The 19,696-nt window shown below is 31.4% G+C and overlaps 2 protein-coding genes across 3 annotated transcripts in view; both read left to right on the forward strand.

Annotated features, from left to right (window-relative positions):
- Positions 1 to 16,848, forward strand: part of LOC122271033 (probable serine/threonine-protein kinase DDB_G0277449) — a 19,345-nt gene extending 2,497 nt beyond the window's left edge. The window contains exons 1-10 of one of the 2 annotated variants that reach the window (XM_071186034.1): positions 447 to 575; positions 2,141 to 2,284; positions 3,902 to 3,996; positions 5,905 to 6,041; positions 6,133 to 6,218; positions 7,120 to 7,195; positions 10,367 to 10,498; positions 12,834 to 12,913; positions 15,487 to 15,573; positions 16,628 to 16,848. In XM_071186034.1, the coding sequence (XP_071042135.1) occupies positions 567 to 575; positions 2,141 to 2,284; positions 3,902 to 3,996; positions 5,905 to 6,041; positions 6,133 to 6,218; positions 7,120 to 7,195; positions 10,367 to 10,498; positions 12,834 to 12,913; positions 15,487 to 15,573; positions 16,628 to 16,735 (954 nt within the window). In that variant the 5' untranslated portion in view covers positions 447 to 566 and the 3' untranslated portion in view covers positions 16,736 to 16,848. Of the gene's footprint in view, positions 1 to 446; positions 576 to 2,140; positions 2,285 to 3,901; positions 3,997 to 5,904; positions 6,042 to 6,132; positions 6,219 to 7,119; positions 7,196 to 10,366; positions 10,499 to 12,833; positions 12,914 to 15,486; positions 15,574 to 16,627 lie in introns of those variants that run through there. The other variant, XM_043050815.2, reaches the window with a different exon arrangement.
- A 1,912-nt stretch (positions 16,849 to 18,760) lies between these two features.
- Positions 18,761 to 19,531, forward strand: LOC122271032 (tigger transposable element-derived protein 6-like). Its single transcript, XM_043050813.2, has one exon. It carries the CDS (start codon positions 18,761 to 18,763, stop codon positions 19,529 to 19,531), a length of 771 nt encoding a protein of 256 aa, XP_042906747.2.
- Positions 19,532 to 19,696: the final 165 nt, after the last annotated feature.

The following is a 19,696-nucleotide window of genomic DNA, read 5'->3' on the forward strand; positions in this document are numbered from 1 at the left end:
CTATATGCATATTTTTATCAAAATATTGCAAAAGAAAGATACATTTCTTTTATTTTATAAGTATTTTTCAAGAAAACAATTTGAGCACAAATGTGAACAATTCACTTGTCAGCCATGTGATTACTTTAGAATGCTGCCAGATTCAAAAAATTTAAAATTATCAAAAATGAAACGGCAATATGTAGACTTTGGCTATTTTTGAACATATTTTTAAAATAAAAATATGCAATTCATAAAAAAAAAAATTTCACTTAAAAGTTGACACTTCCGTGGAATTGCCCTATACGCTTTATTTAAGTTGTCCCAAAAGGTGCTAAATACTAATTTCTGGAACTATTTTTTTAGTAATACTAGTCTTTATAAAATTCTATTTAATTAAGATGATTCCGTCGTAGTTTTGCAATTCTTACGTTCGTGACATAATGTTTTACTGTCTAAAAATATTTTCATAAACTTTTTTTTTAAGAAGAAAAGCTCACACAAGATTTTAGATTCAAAATCAAACAGTGCAGGACGATCTGGCATATTTTTGGGATAAATTTGGAAGTGCAAACTGAAAAATAAAAATGTCTCAGGTATGTTAAGAGCTCATTTATTTTCATTGTTCTGATTTCAAAAAAATTAAGTAATAGGAAATCCTGCTAATCGTAAGCTAATTGGAAAATCCGGCTCTTTCTTAATTATCGACGTCATTTTTTCACTGCGCCTGCATGGGTCACTGCAATAAGCCTATGAAAAGTCGTCGGTAGTTTGCAAGGACGGCATATACAGTGACAAAAAGATGCATAGTGGTCGAATAATTTTTATTTATTTTCAATCTAATTATAGAAAAATGTATAAAAAAAATCGACGCTTATGTTTATTTTAGAAATGTTTCTAATTGAAGAAGAAAGGAAGTAAATAAAATGTGATCATTTAATAACGCTTTTCTGTATCTAAAAAAAAAATCTTCATGGGTTCTATGCATAAAAAATAAATAAATAAATAAAAAAAAAAAGAAAAAGCAGATTAAAAGACAGAATCCGGTGTAAACAATGACGTCATTTCAAAAATAAGTTTTTTTTTTTTTTATTACAAAAATTCACATTTTTGGTTCAAAAAAAAGTCAAAATATGTAAAATACCAACCGCGACTGGTATTTGTAGATCCCTGGTTATAAATATATCGTTATTCAACTAAACCTTTTTGCTAAATGTAAAACAACCTGTAATTTTGGGATCTCAAAATTAGTGATATCTTCAGAATTTAACACATTACAAGGATAAGTTCGTGCATATTCTTTTAAATTACTTTGAATCTAATAAGCCATTTGATTGAGATAAAATAGTTTCAACTTTTATATTTGGGTATTTAATATTTCGACACAAGCCTTGTGGAAGAGCCACCAAGATTTTACTTTGTCTTATTTGTCATTTTATTGACACTGTTATTGTGCCCAATTATTTTGTCTCGCAGAACTAAAATCAATGTGGAAATAATGTATTGTATACTCCTATTCCCAGAATTCGCTCAAAACGCATGTATAGGGATACTAAACACAATGTCTTTAAATAAATAATCCCAAGAAACTGAAGCGGTAAGATATAATGCGGCTTTGAGGAGAACTCCAGACTAAAAGTCTGGGGTTGTCTGCTGCAATGGTAACAAGCGAGAGCACATTTCTAATGGGGGTGAAATGGAGGAAAGAAGGTGTCAATTGGTTTACTCACGACGACCTTCGCTAAGATGAAGACCAAACTATTCACCCCACACCCCTGTTAGAAGTGAACTTTCCTCATAACCATAGTACCCGCCACCACGCGAGACGGGTGTCTGGAGGAGTTCTCCTGAAAGTCGCACCATATTATCTGGTAGAAAACTTCATACGATTCAAAAATATACACAAGAAAATTAAATAACAGTCAACATGATTCAAGCACATCAAAAATAGGACTGTCACGTCTGTCAAGTCTTAAAAATGGGCGCCTATTTTTGATGCTCTTAAAACATGTCGACTGTTACTTCATTTTTGTATATTTTTGAAGAGTACGAAGTTTTCAATTAGGTGATACATGTTTTTGTTTATTCTTTATAAAACACGAATTTTTTAAAAAAAAAACTTTTTTTAAAAATTTTATTCTTCATACTTTTAAAAATCTAGGGCGTATCATCGGACACTGAATGGACATCAAAAGTTATTGTCATGGAAGAATCACTGAAAAGTGGATCATTTGGAATTATGCACAAGGTGATACATGCTCGTACTAAAAAAGTTGCTGTTCTAAAAGAATCCCCAAAGCCTAAGGTAAATAGATTAATTAATATCTGAAATAATAGATAAGTCTATACAGTATTTGTTATGTGGGATACGTGCAAAAATTAAAAATATTAATTTAATGTAAAAATCTCCGAAAACAAATGCAAATAGATAATTAATTACTTAAAAATATCAAACCTCTACATATAAAACTACTTCAAATATTTGTGAACAGCGTGATCCATTTAATATTTTCCGCTACTATGACGGCAGTCCATTTTCGGATCCAACTCGAAAAATCACAAGCTGTGCTGAAAACTGTTAATATGCAAGGGTTTCAGGACAGTCTTAATTGTGTATTTTTAGAATCTTTGTAAAAATGAAACAACATAAATATGCGCATTAGGGAATGCAAATAAGCAAAACTGTATTCAATTCTACCGAACCATTTCAACATCAAAGTCTGTTTGATTGCCAGAAGAAATACGGAAAAGTTAAAGCTGATTATTTAACACACTTATTTAAAACACACAGAGAAAAAATTAAATTAGTTTTGATGCTTTTTTCCCCCCTGTTCTTCTTACTAAAGGTTCGTCAGATTTCGATAGTGTTTTTTATTCTCTCTCGATTTAATATCAGTTTTCAATCTGCAACCAGATACATTTTTTACTTCATCTTTTGGAAGGATTTAAAATATATAGAACGGTCATTACGGACTTAAAAATTTAGAATCATTAAAACAAATGTTAGTTAATTATAAACATTTAAGTAATCATAATAAAATAGACCTGAAAATTTAAAGTTTCAGTTAGTAGCCAGTGGCCGGTAGATTCCAATAACTTAGTAGCCACTCTTTCTTCAAGCCTAATGAGTCTAATAGAGATAGGTCAGTTAGTTCATTCAGTTTTCATTCAGTTTTCATTCAATTTATATTCAATATTCAGTTTTTACAAACCTTTTTGCTTAGATTAAAATTTTTTTATTTATTTATTTGAAGTTATCTATAGCTACGAAAAGTTAATTCAACAATAAAAATAATATAAACCTATGAAAAAATTTAGTTAAACATACTGACTTTAAAGAATTTTACTTAAAAATATTTGGGGAGACAAAATAAGATAATGTATACATTACAACTGCCGACCGACCTGTGTAGAGGGCATGGAACTGTCTTTGCACCAGAAAGGTTCTGGGTTCGAATCCCGGGCAAGGCATGGATGCTCTTTCATTCTCTGTACTATCTGTCTTTATTGTGGGAGTGACGTTGGCCCACCTAATATGGTGCCCCTGTAAGAGTGGCCAACAAAAATCGACCTGTATATGCCTGAATTGACGGATGTTAACACAGGTGGGCATTGGAAAAAAAAATACATTACAACTTTGAAATAAGTGAATTGTTAAAGAACTCTCCTTCTACATGAATCTGTCCATCACAAATTGATGAATTCTGAAGAATCAAAATTTTGAATGGAGACATTGGATATTTGAATGAAAATTTTGTTTTGCAGAGTCTTTCTTCACTAATGTACTTTTATCATTAAGTGATTAAATTTTTTTTTTTTAAATGTAAGTTGCCACTTTTTTAGTTGACTCGCCATCGCCATGTAGCGAGTTGTAATTTGAGTGACTAGAGGTAACGAAAACAAATTAAAAATTTTTCTACAGGAAAAGAAAAAACAATCAGAGCAGACGATATGGAAGTCAGTATCTGGACACCCATACATTGTTCAACTCTTTACTTCGTTTCCAGTTGAAGACAAGTAATTGATAAAATAATAATTGTTATTTAAGCTACAATTAAATGTATTAATATAAATGCAATTATATAAATGAGCATTCGCAACAGGCAATCATGGCCATAGCGAACGATAAATTCTGAGGAGGGGGGGGGGGTTCAAAACTCTTCGATTTAGATTCGCTTTTAAAACAACTGATTATTTAAAAAACTTCGGAGATTTTAAATTCTTTCACATTTTATAATTATTAATTTTAAACGATAAATTATTATTTATAATAAAAAATATTTGGTTAGTAAACTTTTGAGTTTTCCCCTTCTGATCACTTAAGAACTTCGAGCACTTATGCATCAAAATACAGTAAACGATGCAAATATATATATATATTATATGTAACGAAGTATTTTTTTTTAACCAAATATATATGTAATACAAAAATTATAAATATTTTTGTATTGATAAAAGAATTAAAACTCTTTCGGTTTCATAAAATGTCTTTGTTAAAGAGTAAGAGTAGAGATATTCTATTTTGGGAATTCAAGGCTGAAAACATACCATTGAATTGTAATTAGATTTATATTTCAAAGGAGGAGTTATTTTTAGAATCTTGTCCCTCTTTCACTTCCATATTAGGAAGCAGTGAATGATATTCCATAATGCGTAGAGTTACAAAGGTATGTACGACTGGAACCTAATTACATCATTCTCTGTAGTATTTGATGCAAAACCGATGGTTTTCGCAGGCCTCTTGCTGAATAACGTGTTCCATAAAACATCTGTCGGAACAATCCGGAGTTCCCCCCTTGTGAAGTGGGGATGTGAACTGTTATAACCATCAGCCTATCTTTAAATAAAGCTTTTTAGAACGTTTCATGGCTTATGACTGCATTATTAAAGATGAATACAACAATGATAACAGGGATGCAGCCCTGTTATTATAAGTCGACAGGATTCGAACCTGTAAATCTATGGTATGTTTTCAGCCTTGAATTCCCAAAATAGAATTTCTCTACTCTTACTCTTTAACAAAGACATTTTAAGAAACCGAAAGAGTTTTAATTCTTTTATTAATACAAAAGTATTCATAATTTTTGTATTATATTTATTTTGTAATTAGTTTCTGAAATTTTTTGAAGAATTTAATATGGTCCACTAAAAGGAGGTGACAACTTCCTCGTATTAGGATAAGTAAATTCTTCAAACATAACTAATTCATCAGTTTTAAAATCTATATCTAAAAATCTAGCATCATTATAGATTTTATTNATAGTTTAAAAAATACTTCGTTTTCTCAATAAATTAGTGTGATTTAAAGAGTAAAAGTTAAATGCTGTTTTTAGTTATGAAGACGGAAAACCGATCCCTTCACAAAAACTCTAATTCGTAAAAACACAAAATCGAATTTATAGAGCAGTTCTGTTTAAACTCATCAATCCAATCAAATTCGGAAGCAAAGAAAGTTATAATAGATAATTTTGTGTAACAATAAAAAATAAAAAAGTTGATTACAATATAAATTCAGGTATCAGGAAAAATAATAATGGTAAAATATTTTCTTCAGTCGATCAACTAGCTATTAAAAAAAAAAAAATAATGATCAGGAACATATTTCGACCGAAAAAATTCTATCGATTTACCTATTTAAGCCGACTTTAATTTTTTAATGCAGCTTTGACAGGGAAAAGCGAAAAGAAATTAGTCAATAGGTAAAATATTTTTTCTGTCGGCCTGCTTGCTAATTAAAAAAAAAAATAACAGAAACAAAAGCCTCTGAAAAAAGGCCAAAAGGTTAATCTGTCGATAGCCCGACTATAGCATTCCTCTATAACTTTGGAGGAGCAGACTGCTTCCCGCTTACTACGCCCCTGGTTGCGAATAACATTAATCACGATTAAATGACTTAAAATTGATAATTAAATCTAACTTTTACAGGATATTCTACATATTTGAATACTTTCCGAAAGGCAGCATCTGGTCCTTTATTAAAGTCCACAAAAAGCTACATTCTACAGTTGCTAAGATATTGACGTCACAAATCGCATTAGCCATCCATTTCATTCATGGAAAGAGTAATTAATCAAAATTATATATTATTTTTGAAAGATGACATTGATTAAAATACTGGTTGTTCTACCCTAATACAGAGTTCTTTCATTTCAGATATATTTCACCGAGATATCAGTAACAAAAACATCTTCCTAAGTCGTGACGGAAAAGCAAAATTATCTAATTTCCAGTACTCTGTGGTACGTACAGTACGCAAAATAGAAAACGGACCACTCTGAATAACTTTTGATCTAATGATCGGATCTTTAAGTTCTAAGACTCAATCTTAAAAGATTTGAAGGAGTGACCTCAAATAGGCTAATTAATTAATGCAGACGATATATTAAGTTATGAAATCAGACACAAAAACGTACTTTCTCTGAAAAAATATACTTTTTTTCCCAACAGATTCGGAATTCTGACCCCCGTAGTGCAATTTGAGAAATATGGTCTCAATTATTTGGTCAAGAGAGCTATTCAAAGTTCAGACCCATTATTGTTAATTTTATTGTTTTGCGTATTTCGCAATACCTCAAGAACTTTTTAAGTGAATTGAAAACTTTTTGCACACAATTATAAAATTCCATGCAAAATATATCCTTTACAAAACATTTATTATTTTAATTAATAAAAGTTGAAACAATTTTGAACTGTAAGGTATAAAATTCTTCACATCATTTTGAAGAATGCAATTTTAAATGGGAAAATGCAAAATTTGAGCGAAATCTGTCGAATGGCTCCTAAAAAATCGAATTTTGTAAAAATCGTATTTTTACTGTACATATCAGTTTTTAAAATTTTATTTATACGGTAAAAATATTGAAACAAAAAGGACTTACTTTTCCACTTTATATCCTGTGAAGCAAATGCATGTAGATAATATGAATCAAAAACAAAATTTTATATTTTCAGAATCATAATTTTGCTTTTAATTTTTTGAATTAGTAAACAAGTCTTTGAAGGATGATTAGTTTCTTGTATACTATAAACTAAAACTTGTATACTACAGCCAGTCTTTAAAAATCACAAGTTTGTTAAAGCCCATTAAATTGTAAGAAGTATCAACTATAATCAATAATCAAAATTACTTTAAATTTTTAGATGGAAAACAACACTCAAATTTGGCATGGCCACATTCTCTATCAAGCTCCAGAAGCTTTTTCAGATTGTACATGCGGTAAGGAAAGCTTTTTAAAACATTTCTTATTTTAGAAGCCTAAGATATGTTCACATCAGTCGTCACAAATTTATATATAAATGGCGAAATTTATATGAAAATATAAATAGAGGAAGTTTGATTTCTATCAAAAATGTTTTGTATCCAGATTTCTTTAATTTTAATTCTACGTTCTTCTCGCTTAAAGCTTAATTTGTGACTTCTGTGGGCATGTAACTTGGGTAAGAATTCTAAAAACATAGACTAAGAGTGGTACTTATGTAACATCACTCTGTCTAAATTTTGTTTTTAGACGATAAATTCCAAAAATGATATAATTCAATAATTGATCTGCAGATTTTATTGTTTTGAAAATGGACAGGTTTCCAACAATGGACAATTAGTCATCCTTTCATTTTGTGACATAATAAAGTTAGCTGTTAACCAAGCCAACAGCCAAAATGCAAATATTTACTTCAACTTTATCTGAAATCAATACACCGGTTTTGAAACGTGCTTGTTCCTCTCCACTTGTTATGTAACAGAACCGGTTAAACCTTTTTTCTGACTTCGAATAACAACTGCAAATATTATAACAACTGCTGAGCCCAGATGGCTCAAGGGATAGAGCGTTCGCCTTCCAATGAGACAAACCGGGTTCAAATTCCGCATCCGGCTTGCACCGACTACATAATGTAGTCTACATTGCCGACATGAAATATCTTCAGTGGTAGACGGATCATGGGTTAGAGTCCCCTTGCCGTTACGCTAACCATGGGAAGTTCTCGTGGTCTTCCTCTCCATCTAACGCAAATGCGAGTTATTTCCATCAAAAAGTCCTCCACGAAGGCAAAATTTCTCCACATACTTGATCCAGGAGTTCCCTTGTCTTCTGGATTGGGTTCAAAATTACAAGACTACGGAGTTGAACATTAGAAGTCGTAAATGCAGAAATTGGGTCGGCTGTTCAACGACGNGAGTGGTTAGCGTGCCTGACTGCGAAGCCAATGGCTGCGGGTTCGAATCCCGCTCTAGGTATGGATATTTCTCTGTGTGTTGTTCTCTATTGTGTGATGTGTGAATGTGGCCCACGCTATAAAACGGGTATCTGTGGCAGTGTGGGTCCCGCAGTGGACTGATCATTAAGACACGGTTCCCAGCAGATCACCGAAGTCAAGCTTCACTGGCTGCGGTCAATGTGCGGATGGGTGACCCACTTGGATCAGTCTGCGTAGGGACCGAGGGTGTGCGGTATTGGTCCTCGTTAAACTGTGCTACCGTAAAGTGCTCGACATCGCGCGCAGGTCGTTGGGCTACCGAAGCGGGGGTGCCATCCCCTCTGCAGAGGATCAAAATTGTGATGGATGTCTTCGGATCATCCTCAGGGATGTTTCCCAGACCGTCGCCAATAGCCCATTGTGCAGCTCTAGTGCGACGTAAATGAACTACAACAACAACTGTGGCAAAGTGGCGTGGGTAATGTTGCTCGCCTCCGTGACTTAGGTTCACAGGTGCCCACAGGGTAACGTTAAATGAGTAATACTTCCGTCATCCTCCTAGGTCAAGAACGAAAGTTCAGTGGCTGTCGTTAAAAAAAAATACTTACAGAAATAATTAATCTTAATTATTTAAGAGGCTCCGCCCATTTCTAGTCGTCTATATAATATAAAAGTGTCTATGGAAAGAACTGTCCCGCGCCATTCGTCTAGAGCAGTGGCTATGGTTTTACTATTTCAAGTGGGGGTGATGGATCACTATTGTGATCACAGGTGATAGAGAGATGTATTATTTCATGTTTCCATAGAAGCGGGTGGCCTTAGACGTTATGGCAAGGGGAGTTCCTTCCTTAAACAAACCGTGTTCTGCCGTGCAATTGATAAAACAATTTAAATGTTTCACGGCAGATTTTGAGAAAAGTAGCCTGAAAACTATTTTCTTTCTATTTCTAATGCTAAAATATAATTTCAAAAAACTATAATAAAACATTTATTTATGTTTAAATATATAATATAATTAATATAAATATATATTAATATATAAAAATATATTTGTCAGATATATAAATATATAAGACAATATATATATAAATATACATGACAAATATATAAAAATCTCAATTTTGAGCTTTTTGTCGCTTAAGTTGATTTTTCTATTGCACGGCAGTATTGAAGAATTGGTGCCGAATGGATTGAATATTACCTTTGGAGCATATGACACATATTTTATACCTTCCTGCCACGCAGAATGCTCTAATCCAGATTTTTCCTGTTCAAGGTTGCCACTGCTTTACTTTTCCCGAAAACTTTCATGAAATAATCTTACACTTGAATTCAATCCTTTTAATCCAACACAAACGTTGGGAACATTAACTCTACATATTTCATCGTTCTCATTATTAACAAAATCTTACGGTTAACAAAAAATAAAATGTAAAACACTAAATTCCTAGCACTTACTGTCTCTTTTCTGGGAGTTTCCGTCACATTAATATTAGAAAGAAGGTAAAAATAAAAAAATTGCTGAATGAAAACTTGTCTTTTTTTCTCATTTTTCTAACGAAATATTTCTAATTCTATTATTTTGTCGGTGATGGCGGCTATTTCACTTTATGAATAAGCAAACAATAACGATTTCATATTTCTAGTAGCACTTCACACACAGGGACCGATCAAGACAAATTCAGGTCCACCAAATTTTCCGGGTCCCTTACAAGATATTTTGAAATTAAATTACTGAAGAGTAGTCCTAACAATGAAAAAGAATCTATTGAACTGCATGATTCAAGAAGAACATTCTGAGAAATTTTGAAAGCAGACAATTGAAGATTATTTTTCCAAGATAAATTTTACGTATCTATAAATTAAAGCAAAATATAAAACAACAAAACAATGCTATATCAAAATAAAAATAGTTTGGTGGCCACAAACAATGGAAATCAGTGATTTTTGCTACAAGTCACTGATTTTTATTTAATACTGTTTGTTGTAACACTGTTTTTTATTTAATACTTAAGTCAACACAAAGCTAGCCCACCTTTCATTAAACTTTTTACTAATTTTTGAGGCCCCCCAGAAATTGTGGGCCCTAGACGATAATCAGGCCTTGTTCACACACAAATATTGCGGTGAACTGAATAAATGAAAATGCATTGCAATAGAGGTACATGCCTGATGTAAATTACTATAATTTCAGATACAAATGCTGACTGGTTTTCCCTCGGTATTTGCCTATATGAAATGGTTGTGGGTATGACTCCAGTTGAACTGCATTGTTTGAGACATAACGTTGATTTTCAAAAGCTGGATGATTTCGGGAAAGTAGCCGGTGAGTACAGCACAAACAGCTAAAATAATATTAAGACATTATGTCTGGTTTGACATAAGCAGATTTTGATACGAAATGTGGAGAAACCTACTTTGAAATAAACCAGAGATAAACATAGGTTGAAAAATTCCTTAATCCCTTATAAGGCAGTACACCGAAGAGCCATTACATTATGACCACCTTCAGCCCTCAAAACTGCTAGCACCCGCCGTGGCATTGATTCCACAAGGTGCTGATAGGTAGTCTGAGGTATCTGGTACCAAGCGCTCACCAACTGGTCCTGCAATTCCCTCACATTGCGAGGGGGTAGCGTGGCAGCACGAATTTGGTTTTCCAAGTAGGACCACAAATGCTCTATTGGATTAAGGTCAGGTGAATTTGGGGGCCAAGACATGACTTGAAAGTCACTGGAATGTTCCTCGAACCAATCCATGACGATTCGACCCTTATGACATGGTGCATTATCCTGTTGGTAAACACCATCCCCCGCAGGAAAAACTGTTGCCATGAATGGGTGAACCTGGTCTGCAACTATGTTCAAGTAGCTTACAGACGTCAGGGATTGTTCTATGAGGATTATGGGTCCTAATGTGCCCCATGAAAACATTGTTCCTGGGCGAGAAACCATGAAAACCTGGGCGAGCCCATTGTTATAGATGGAGGGCGGTCATAATGTAATGGCTCTTCTGTATATACTTCCCATCCCACCAACTTCAAAAAATGAGGATGGGAAGCTATTTCCCCACTAATAATTTGTAGTGCGGCTTTCTAACTTCCGAAAATAAGATAATAATAACAATAATGAAAAGGCTTTGCTTACATAAATGGGGGTAACATTTAAGATTTGCGTGTAGTCAAGAAAGGACTTCACGGGAGAGCTATTACTCTTGAGCATTATGTGTTCGTTTATTTGTTCATTCTTAATTGAGTTTTTTTTTTTTTTTGTAGTTACAAACACAGAATTCATACATTTGGTTACAGAAGTTTAAGATCATATTTTACAACATATGTAAAAACAAAATATGTATAAAATATGTTAAAAAATTAATAAATAAACATGAGATGTTGACAGATATAAATCTTAACATTGATATTGTAATTTTTAAAAATATAAAATACACCTGACCCAGATAAAAAAAAGTTTCTGATTTGAAAATCAATGGTATAAGGTTAATATAGAGATAAAAGGCCATCTTTACACATTGTTTACAAGCAAAATTACTTCTCATTTATTGTTTCTCATTGTGCATCACGATCTATATTCTCAAGTTTAAATATTCTTTTCCTAAAATTCTGGTAATTTTACATTTTGTTACGATTAACACATTAATCTCAAAATGTTCTTGTATGGAATTATAATATATATACATTCTTTCTAATCGAAATTAATATTTTTTTGGAAAAAATACCGAGTATAATATCAATATTTTTTTAAAGCAAAGTTCGTAAGTGGATAGAGCAGGGTGCAAAACCATCTGGTTTCCTTGAAAAATATAAAATATTTTCAAATTTTTTATTCATTTAAAGTTTTATCAACTAATTTCTGCTACGATTTTACATTCATGCAGATTCAAATCGTTACTGCTCTGTTAAATGATTCAAGCACAATTATTTCACCGTTAGTAAAATTAAGATCCCAAATTTCGTCCGACTTAGAACAAGCTAAAATCAATAGATCTCGATTTTTTCCAAAGCTAGAGAACATAAAATGAACCAGAATTTAGTTCTGTTTGTAACGTTTCGTTGATCTACGTACGTTACTAACCAAACCCTTACCTTTTTTTTAATTTTTAAGGACATTAAAATATTCTCACTTAATCAGAGATCCAATAAGTATTTAGGTTTATGTAGAAAGGATAAATTTATGTGTGTTTATAGGGATCACTAACGTAAGTATGCCAAATCCTGAAATGCCAATTTGTTCCGCTTTGTGAGGAATTATTTTTTTTTAAATAGCGAAATTTATGTTTCAATATTCGATTTACTAAATTAGAAAAAAATGATTTTAACAACCATTACAAATGAAATTTTACTTTGTGACAGATTTTGTGGAGAGTTTTTAAAGAGTTTTCAAAATGAAACAAAATTTTGAAAATTCTAATAATTTGCCACACCAATTTGTTTCTGTACAAAAAAGTGGGTCCAGGAATATTTTTTTAACATGCGAAATATTTATACCAGTGCTATTCCTTACACTGTAAATTTTTCTTAAATTGGTGTGATTGAAGAACTCAGTTATTTACCATCATTAGCAGAAAAAAAATATTTTCATTACTGTGACAATCTACAGTGAAAATATTTTATTACATTTTAATTGTGTCGTATTGATTTGTAGTAATGATGGCAAGCACATATTATATGCCAAAAGTATTTTCCAAAAATTTGAAAGGAGCATTGGCAAAGTTTCTGAACAAGGTATGTGCATTTTTTTTGAAATTAAGAATCATTTTTGTTATTTTTAGAATAAGTCAATAAACTTTTATTTTCAAATTGCATGTAGAGCCTCTACATGCAAGTTCTTTTGGTTGCAGAATTCAATGGCACATTATATGTAACATATAATGACAATATGTATATTACACGTTACATTAAATAATCAATATACAAATAAATGATATTAACTATGTTTAGAATAGAGCCGACCTGGTGGTCGAGTGCCTGACTGCGGAGCCGCTGGTCGCGGGTTCGAATCCTGCTCAGGGCATGAATGTTTCTTTCTTTCTCTCTGTGTTCTACGTCCTTTCTCCCTTGTGTGTGAATGTGACCCGCCCTATAAACGGGTTTGTGGTTGTGTGACGTGGGCGATGCTGCTCCACCGCCGTGGTTTCGCCACAGGTGCCCACTGGGTAACGAGAAGAGAAAAGCAGTTCTGTGGCCAATGGGACAACCCCCAAGTGCCCGCCATTAAAAAAAAAGTTTAGAATAGAAATGAAAGAGCACAAAAGGAGGAACAAGTAATATTAAAAAAAAAATTAAGTCAATAGGTCATCAAAGAAAATTTTTATTTCAGTTACTTCTTATTAAATGATCTCATATAAAACTAAATTGAATTAATTAAATTTAATTAATGAATTAATATTTGAAAAAACTATATTAACATCAAACATCATTCACTACGAGTTTAAAAAAATGTATTTGCACTTCAGTAGAAGAATAAAAAGTATTTTATTCAAATTTTAACAAGGGAAAGTGTGAACTAATAGAAGGAATTTAAAAATAACTAGTTTATCTCAGGGTTATAAATATGTGACAGGGTGTTCATGATAGAGTGGCAGGAAATAAGACGCTCTTTATTTAAACATACAGGAATATAGGGAGCGCATTAAATCATACATAATAATCAATGTGTTTGAATTTTATGCTAGGGAATGCGCAAGATCTCTTATGTCACATACAAAAAGAATACATTATTGATTATAATAAGTTCAAAATATAGGTCAAAAGATTTCACAGAATCTCATGCCTCCTTAAGAAAAATATTTAATATTGTTAACTCAGCAATCTTTAACCTATTTTCAAAACAGGAAGTGAATTATTAATTATGTGAACGGGTTTCGCTTAAATAATGAATTAAGAAAGAAAATTTAGACAATGAAATAATATAAAAAGATAAGTAAAATCTTTTTAAATTGCATCTCTTTCTCCTTATATGTATACAGTACAGAACCTGTTATCCGGAAATCAGAAAACCGGAAAACCAAAAAACCGGAACAAAATTCGATAAATTTTCCCGCCATTAAAAAAATTTTTTTTTTTTTTCCTCATAAGATTTTAGGATTTTTCTTTCTATTTTGAAAGATGTTTACCATACCATCATTTTAGAAATAATCATTAGAGTATTACTTCATCGTTTTTTTCTTCTTTTTAAGATTATTTCCAAATATATATATATTTTTTTAGTTGGGTTTAACAATAAAAAAAAACGCCTTTTTGTAGCGATTCAGAAAACCGGAAAAATCAGTTATCCGGAATAGCGATGGTCCCGATCTTTCCGGATAATCGGTTCCCTACTGTTTATGTATGTATGCTATGTACTTTTATATATAAATATATATATATTCATGCTTAATGGTACACAAGCAAAGTTCTAAGATTGGTTCCAAAAAAAAAAGAAAATAAAAAGGAATAAGAGAAAAGGAGAGAAACTATGTTTTCTCAGGGTCATGGGATACATTAAGTGACTTAAACATTATTTTAATAAGAAATAAAACACAGTGCATAAATAATTACATAATGAACAAAGAGGTAACTTAAAACCTAAATGTGACTATGGACGAAAGACAATTAGAATTACAACAGAAATTAGCAAACAGCAGCACAGAAGTATGAATGATTAGTCTATTTGATCCTAATTTTCAGAATGTCGATGCTAACAAATTTAAACAAAAATCAAACCATTATGATTTTCTCTAATTTAAAAAAATATGCAAATTCTAGTCTACAACATAAAAAGACGTAGCATTCCATAACTCCACTCCCTTGAGTCAGCCCGTATGTTCATGCAAACAGGTGTAATAAAAAACTTTAAATTTAAATTCACGCAAGAATAGTACTGTCTATGGAAAGAAATTCCCTCACCATTTGTCTGGAGCAGAGGTGGTGACTATGGTTACGAGGTTTAACTATTTTAAGTAGGTTTTGACTCGGGTTCATGAAAGAAGGAGAATCAGGGGAGAGAGAAGCTAACCTCTTAGAAATGTGCTATTTCTTGTTTCCATAGCAGCAGACGGCCTTAGACTTTGTGGTGAGTTTTTTTTTACAGACAAACTGTAAGTTAGTAACATCCAAAGTTCATGGAATATTATAGTACTTCTTGGTACAAATTTAGTTGTATGTGCTGGTGCTACAACTTAGGAACTTCAGTTCCATAATTAGAACTATGCTTCTTGCAATAGTTTTAAAATAATATTATGAATTTCTCTGATTCAGGTTTAAATCCTATCATATCAATATTTTTAGAGTAGATTTATACCCCCACTTTATTTCAGGATGTTAAGAAGCGTCTGGGGTACAATGATGACTTAGAATCCATAAAAGAGCATCCATTTTTTAAAGATGTTGATTGGAAAAGACTGGTATGTTTCTTTGATTTCAGATAAAAGATACTGTTAAAAGTCTTTGTGAAGAAAGAATTACAATCTTGAAATCCAATTAGAAATGAAGTTCTGACTAAGGTTAATGAAAGGGTATAAATATTAAAATAGATAATTATAGAGAAATTAAAATGTCTAATACTAGGGGATTTTGTGTCCTGCTTGCAATTATTTATTGCTTGCTACACATTTATTGTTTGCTTCATAAACAAAATTAGATATAGTCATGCAATCACACATTTTCTTTCTAGTTTTAATGCTCATGTACTGAATTCTGAATGAATACAGTCTGAATCTGACAGGATGTTTTAATTTAATCAAATAATAATATATTAATAATTATCAATTAAATTAAATTGTATATGTATCTAATTTAGGACTGGATCTTCTTATAAGTGAACCTAGAGAAAATATTAAGGAAAATTCAAGCTTATGAATTGCTTAATGTAATTTTTTTATAGATATATTTTTTCAAAGGGTAAAATTAATTTATCGTTTAAAATTAATTCATCGATCATACTTTTCTTATTTCAAAAATTTTCAACTGAGGAATGCAATCAACTTGTGTGCTTCATTACCATTTTAAAATATGTGGTCTTTGCATTTATCTGGACATATGTTATTTATCAAAAAAAGATATTTGAACTAGATAATTATTTTAAATGCTAATTTAATGTACATTAACATTAAAAACTAAACAAGATACATTATTATCAGTTAATTTCCTATTTCTTAAAGTAATTGTTACATCCAAATTAATCCAGTATTTTTTAATAATGATAAAATATTTGATATTGCGCACTCAGGATATAAAGACTAAGTTATAATGTCCGTTTTCTTTATCAAGTGTCTTTCTGTCTCTCTCTATATATAGAGAGACTATTTTCCACCTATAGGAGCCGGAGATAGTCGGTCTGGCCCTGATCATAATAGATATTAGATAATATTCTCAAACTGAATTTTAAAATTAAAATCTCAATCTAAATATCTATTAATAAGTTAAATAAATGAAATTATTATTTTTATCTTTTTACAGGAATGTGGTGAACTGACTGCTGATCTCCCAGATGACAGCTGCTTATGGTTTGAAAAAGATGAATTTACAAAAAATGTTACAGAAAAAAAATTGAAAATAAATATTTAAATGATAAAATATTTTTATATATGTATTGACCTTTTAAGATGGCAGTTATACTCGAATTTAAAAAAAAATCATGCAATACATTTTAATAATAATAATAAAAAAATCTTAATCGCGTCTAATCTGATTCCCCTCTAATGTTACATACGAAAGTCACATTATCCCATAATATGATAATAAAAAATTCAAGAAAATACTCAAAGTAAATAAACAGAAGACTGCACAATACTTCATATTAAAATCACGTCTGTTCCCAGAACATTTACTTTTATAAAGTGGCTGTATTTATAAACCAAAATGGGGAATATTTTTAAAATTTAAACTTTACAAATACACTACATTTATATTTCATTTTTCTTAATTTACATTTGACTTAATTTAAAAATTAGCTACAATTTCTAATTTCTCAAAAAATATTAGCTTATTTACTTGATTAGCAAAATTTAAGGTTATAAGATTCAACATGGTTCAAAACTTTATAAAAAGTTTTTGTATCTTCAAATATTTATTTTTCTTTGTGGCAAAGTTCATTTTAAAATATCAAGTGATTTTCTGACATCTATTGTTCGATAAATTTACTTCAATAAATGATTGAGTTGGTGATAATCAATGACACTGAATGATGACAGGCATTTAATAATTTTTATCCATTCATAAATAGTTTTTATTTGAATTCTTTTACACCCCTCTTCCGTAATATAACTCCAAACATTCAATCCTAAGAAGTGTAATCCACAACTTTGTGCACAGGGGAAGCTGAATGAAATTTGCTACTTATAAATTACTCATCTTTTAAAACAAAACGTCTTTTAAAAAAACTTAGACATGAAAAAGCAAAGTGTTTCATTTTTAAAACACATGCCAAAGAAAAATTTGATTTTTCAAAACGGAGATAATGATTCTACTGAAGAATAAATTTTGCAGGTTTCGATATTGTAATGATTCTGTTCCTGCAGGTTTTAATAGAATGGCTGATTTTATAATCGAGTAATTTCATTAGTGACAGCCACAGTACAGTTCCATAAATTTAAAAAGTAATGCATGCCATAGCGTCAGAAATGCTGCAGACAGCGAAATCCTTTAGGGTCATTAAAAGAGATCGGATGAGTGTGCAGCATATTGCAAATAAATTATTACCAGTTTGCAATAACGGTGAATTTAAAAGTGTATCCTTAACATAACAATAGCATAAATTTTAGTCACTGAAGATGATTGCCCTGCTTTTTTACTGTATCTGAGTAATGCAGATGCCACAAGTCGTTAACTTTTCAATTACCTCTAATCATTAAAGCAAGAGCAGCAACAAATTCATTGGAGATCACTTTATTTGCTTGCCCCGGTATTGGCTGATCTGATGCGAATATTAGCACTTTACAAAAACTTATATACCACTTGTTCGATTGAAGAAGGTAGACAAAGAGTTGAGAGGTGATTATCAGAAAGGACTCTGAGTTTATTAGCCCTATCACTGATGAAGAAAGTGAGATTGAAAACATCAAAACACGTTTGATAGCAAAATGAAACTTAAATTTTTTTTTAACATACCTTGTCAATCAGGCAGTTTTTGATGTTTTCAATCCTGCCTTTCTAAATAGTCAGTTTTTAAATTTCTAAAGCATTTTAGTTTTCACCATGCTTAATATTAATTTGTACCCAATACTGTGCATACTTGACAAGGAATCTAAAATTGCATGTTAAGGGCAGTCATTGAGGAGTATACTACAGTGAAACCTGTGTATAACGATAAACCTGTCTATACCGATATTTCTTTGAGGTCCCGGTGAAATTCCTATTTACTCAATGTATTTTTAAACTGTTTATAGCGATAACCACTTTTCAGTTAAACATGTCTACAACGATAATTTTTCATCTTTTGATAGTTCTACTCCAATTTTTCTACCGTTGGAAAACGACTCCCCATCAAGCCTAAATGTGAGATAACAAAATGTTTTTTTTTTCCCATCTCCTTTGTATGTAATATTCTTTCGTTGTTTCTGAGAAAAAAAACTGCTTGATGTGGATAAGGAGATGAAAAGAAAGAAGAAAAAAATAGCTCTCTTAGTTGACAACTGCACTCCTCACAACAATCCTCCAAGTTTGAAAAATATAAAATTGTTTTATTTTCCCCCAAATTGCACGTCGATTCTACAGCCATTAGATTTGGGAATAATAAAATGTTTCAAAGGATACTATCGAACAAGATTAGTTCAGAACGTTGTTTATAATCTGGATAATAAACTCCCAAATCCTTATGCAGTTGATGTAAAAAATGCATGTGATTGGGTTTCCGGAGGGTGGAATTCATTGACACAATCCACCATCCAAAATTGTTGGAAGAAAGCTTCTTTCTTTGAGGATAAAAGCAACGGAAACGCAGAAACTGAGCTTACTGAAATCACTGATGAAGAAGAAAAAAGTGTGGCAGGCTTAAATTTGATTGTCAGTGATTTCCAAAGATCATCCAATACATCATTTCTATTTAACGCAGATGAATTTTTAAATTTAGATAATGATGTGTTGGTTTTCAGTGGTGCAAGTGATGAAGAGATTTTAGCAGAAGTTATCCTGGGTGATCAGAGTGATGAGGAAGAAGCAGCTGACTGTTCTCAAAACAGGACTCAAATTTCACCCGAGAATGCCATATTGCTAATTAACACTTTGCAAGATTTTGTTGCAACATTACTAAATGTAACTGATGTTCATTTGAATTCATTAGATGGACTGAAATCTATGTGCATGGAAATGGCAATTGCTTCCAAAAATAAGCAAACAAAACTAACCGATTATTTTTCTAAATAATTTCTGTTTTGATTCATAAAATTGTAAGTAAATTTTTCGTGTGTGCTGTTTCATAATTCTAAGTAAAATTTTCATTTGGAGCCTATAAAAGAAGTTTAATTTATCATTAGTTTTAAACGTATACATTCAAATTTCAAACCTGTCTAAAACGATAACCTGCCCATA

The sequence above is a fragment of the Parasteatoda tepidariorum genome, chromosome 9, assembly GCF_043381705.1.
Source record: "Parasteatoda tepidariorum isolate YZ-2023 chromosome 9, CAS_Ptep_4.0, whole genome shotgun sequence".
Lineage (NCBI taxonomy): Eukaryota > Metazoa > Arthropoda > Arachnida > Araneae > Theridiidae > Parasteatoda > Parasteatoda tepidariorum.

Coding starts and splice junctions, on each gene's coding strand:
- LOC122271032 (XM_043050813.2), top strand. CDS start 18,761: ATGAAAAGAAAGAAGAAAAAAATAGCTCTCTTAGTTGACAACTGCACT.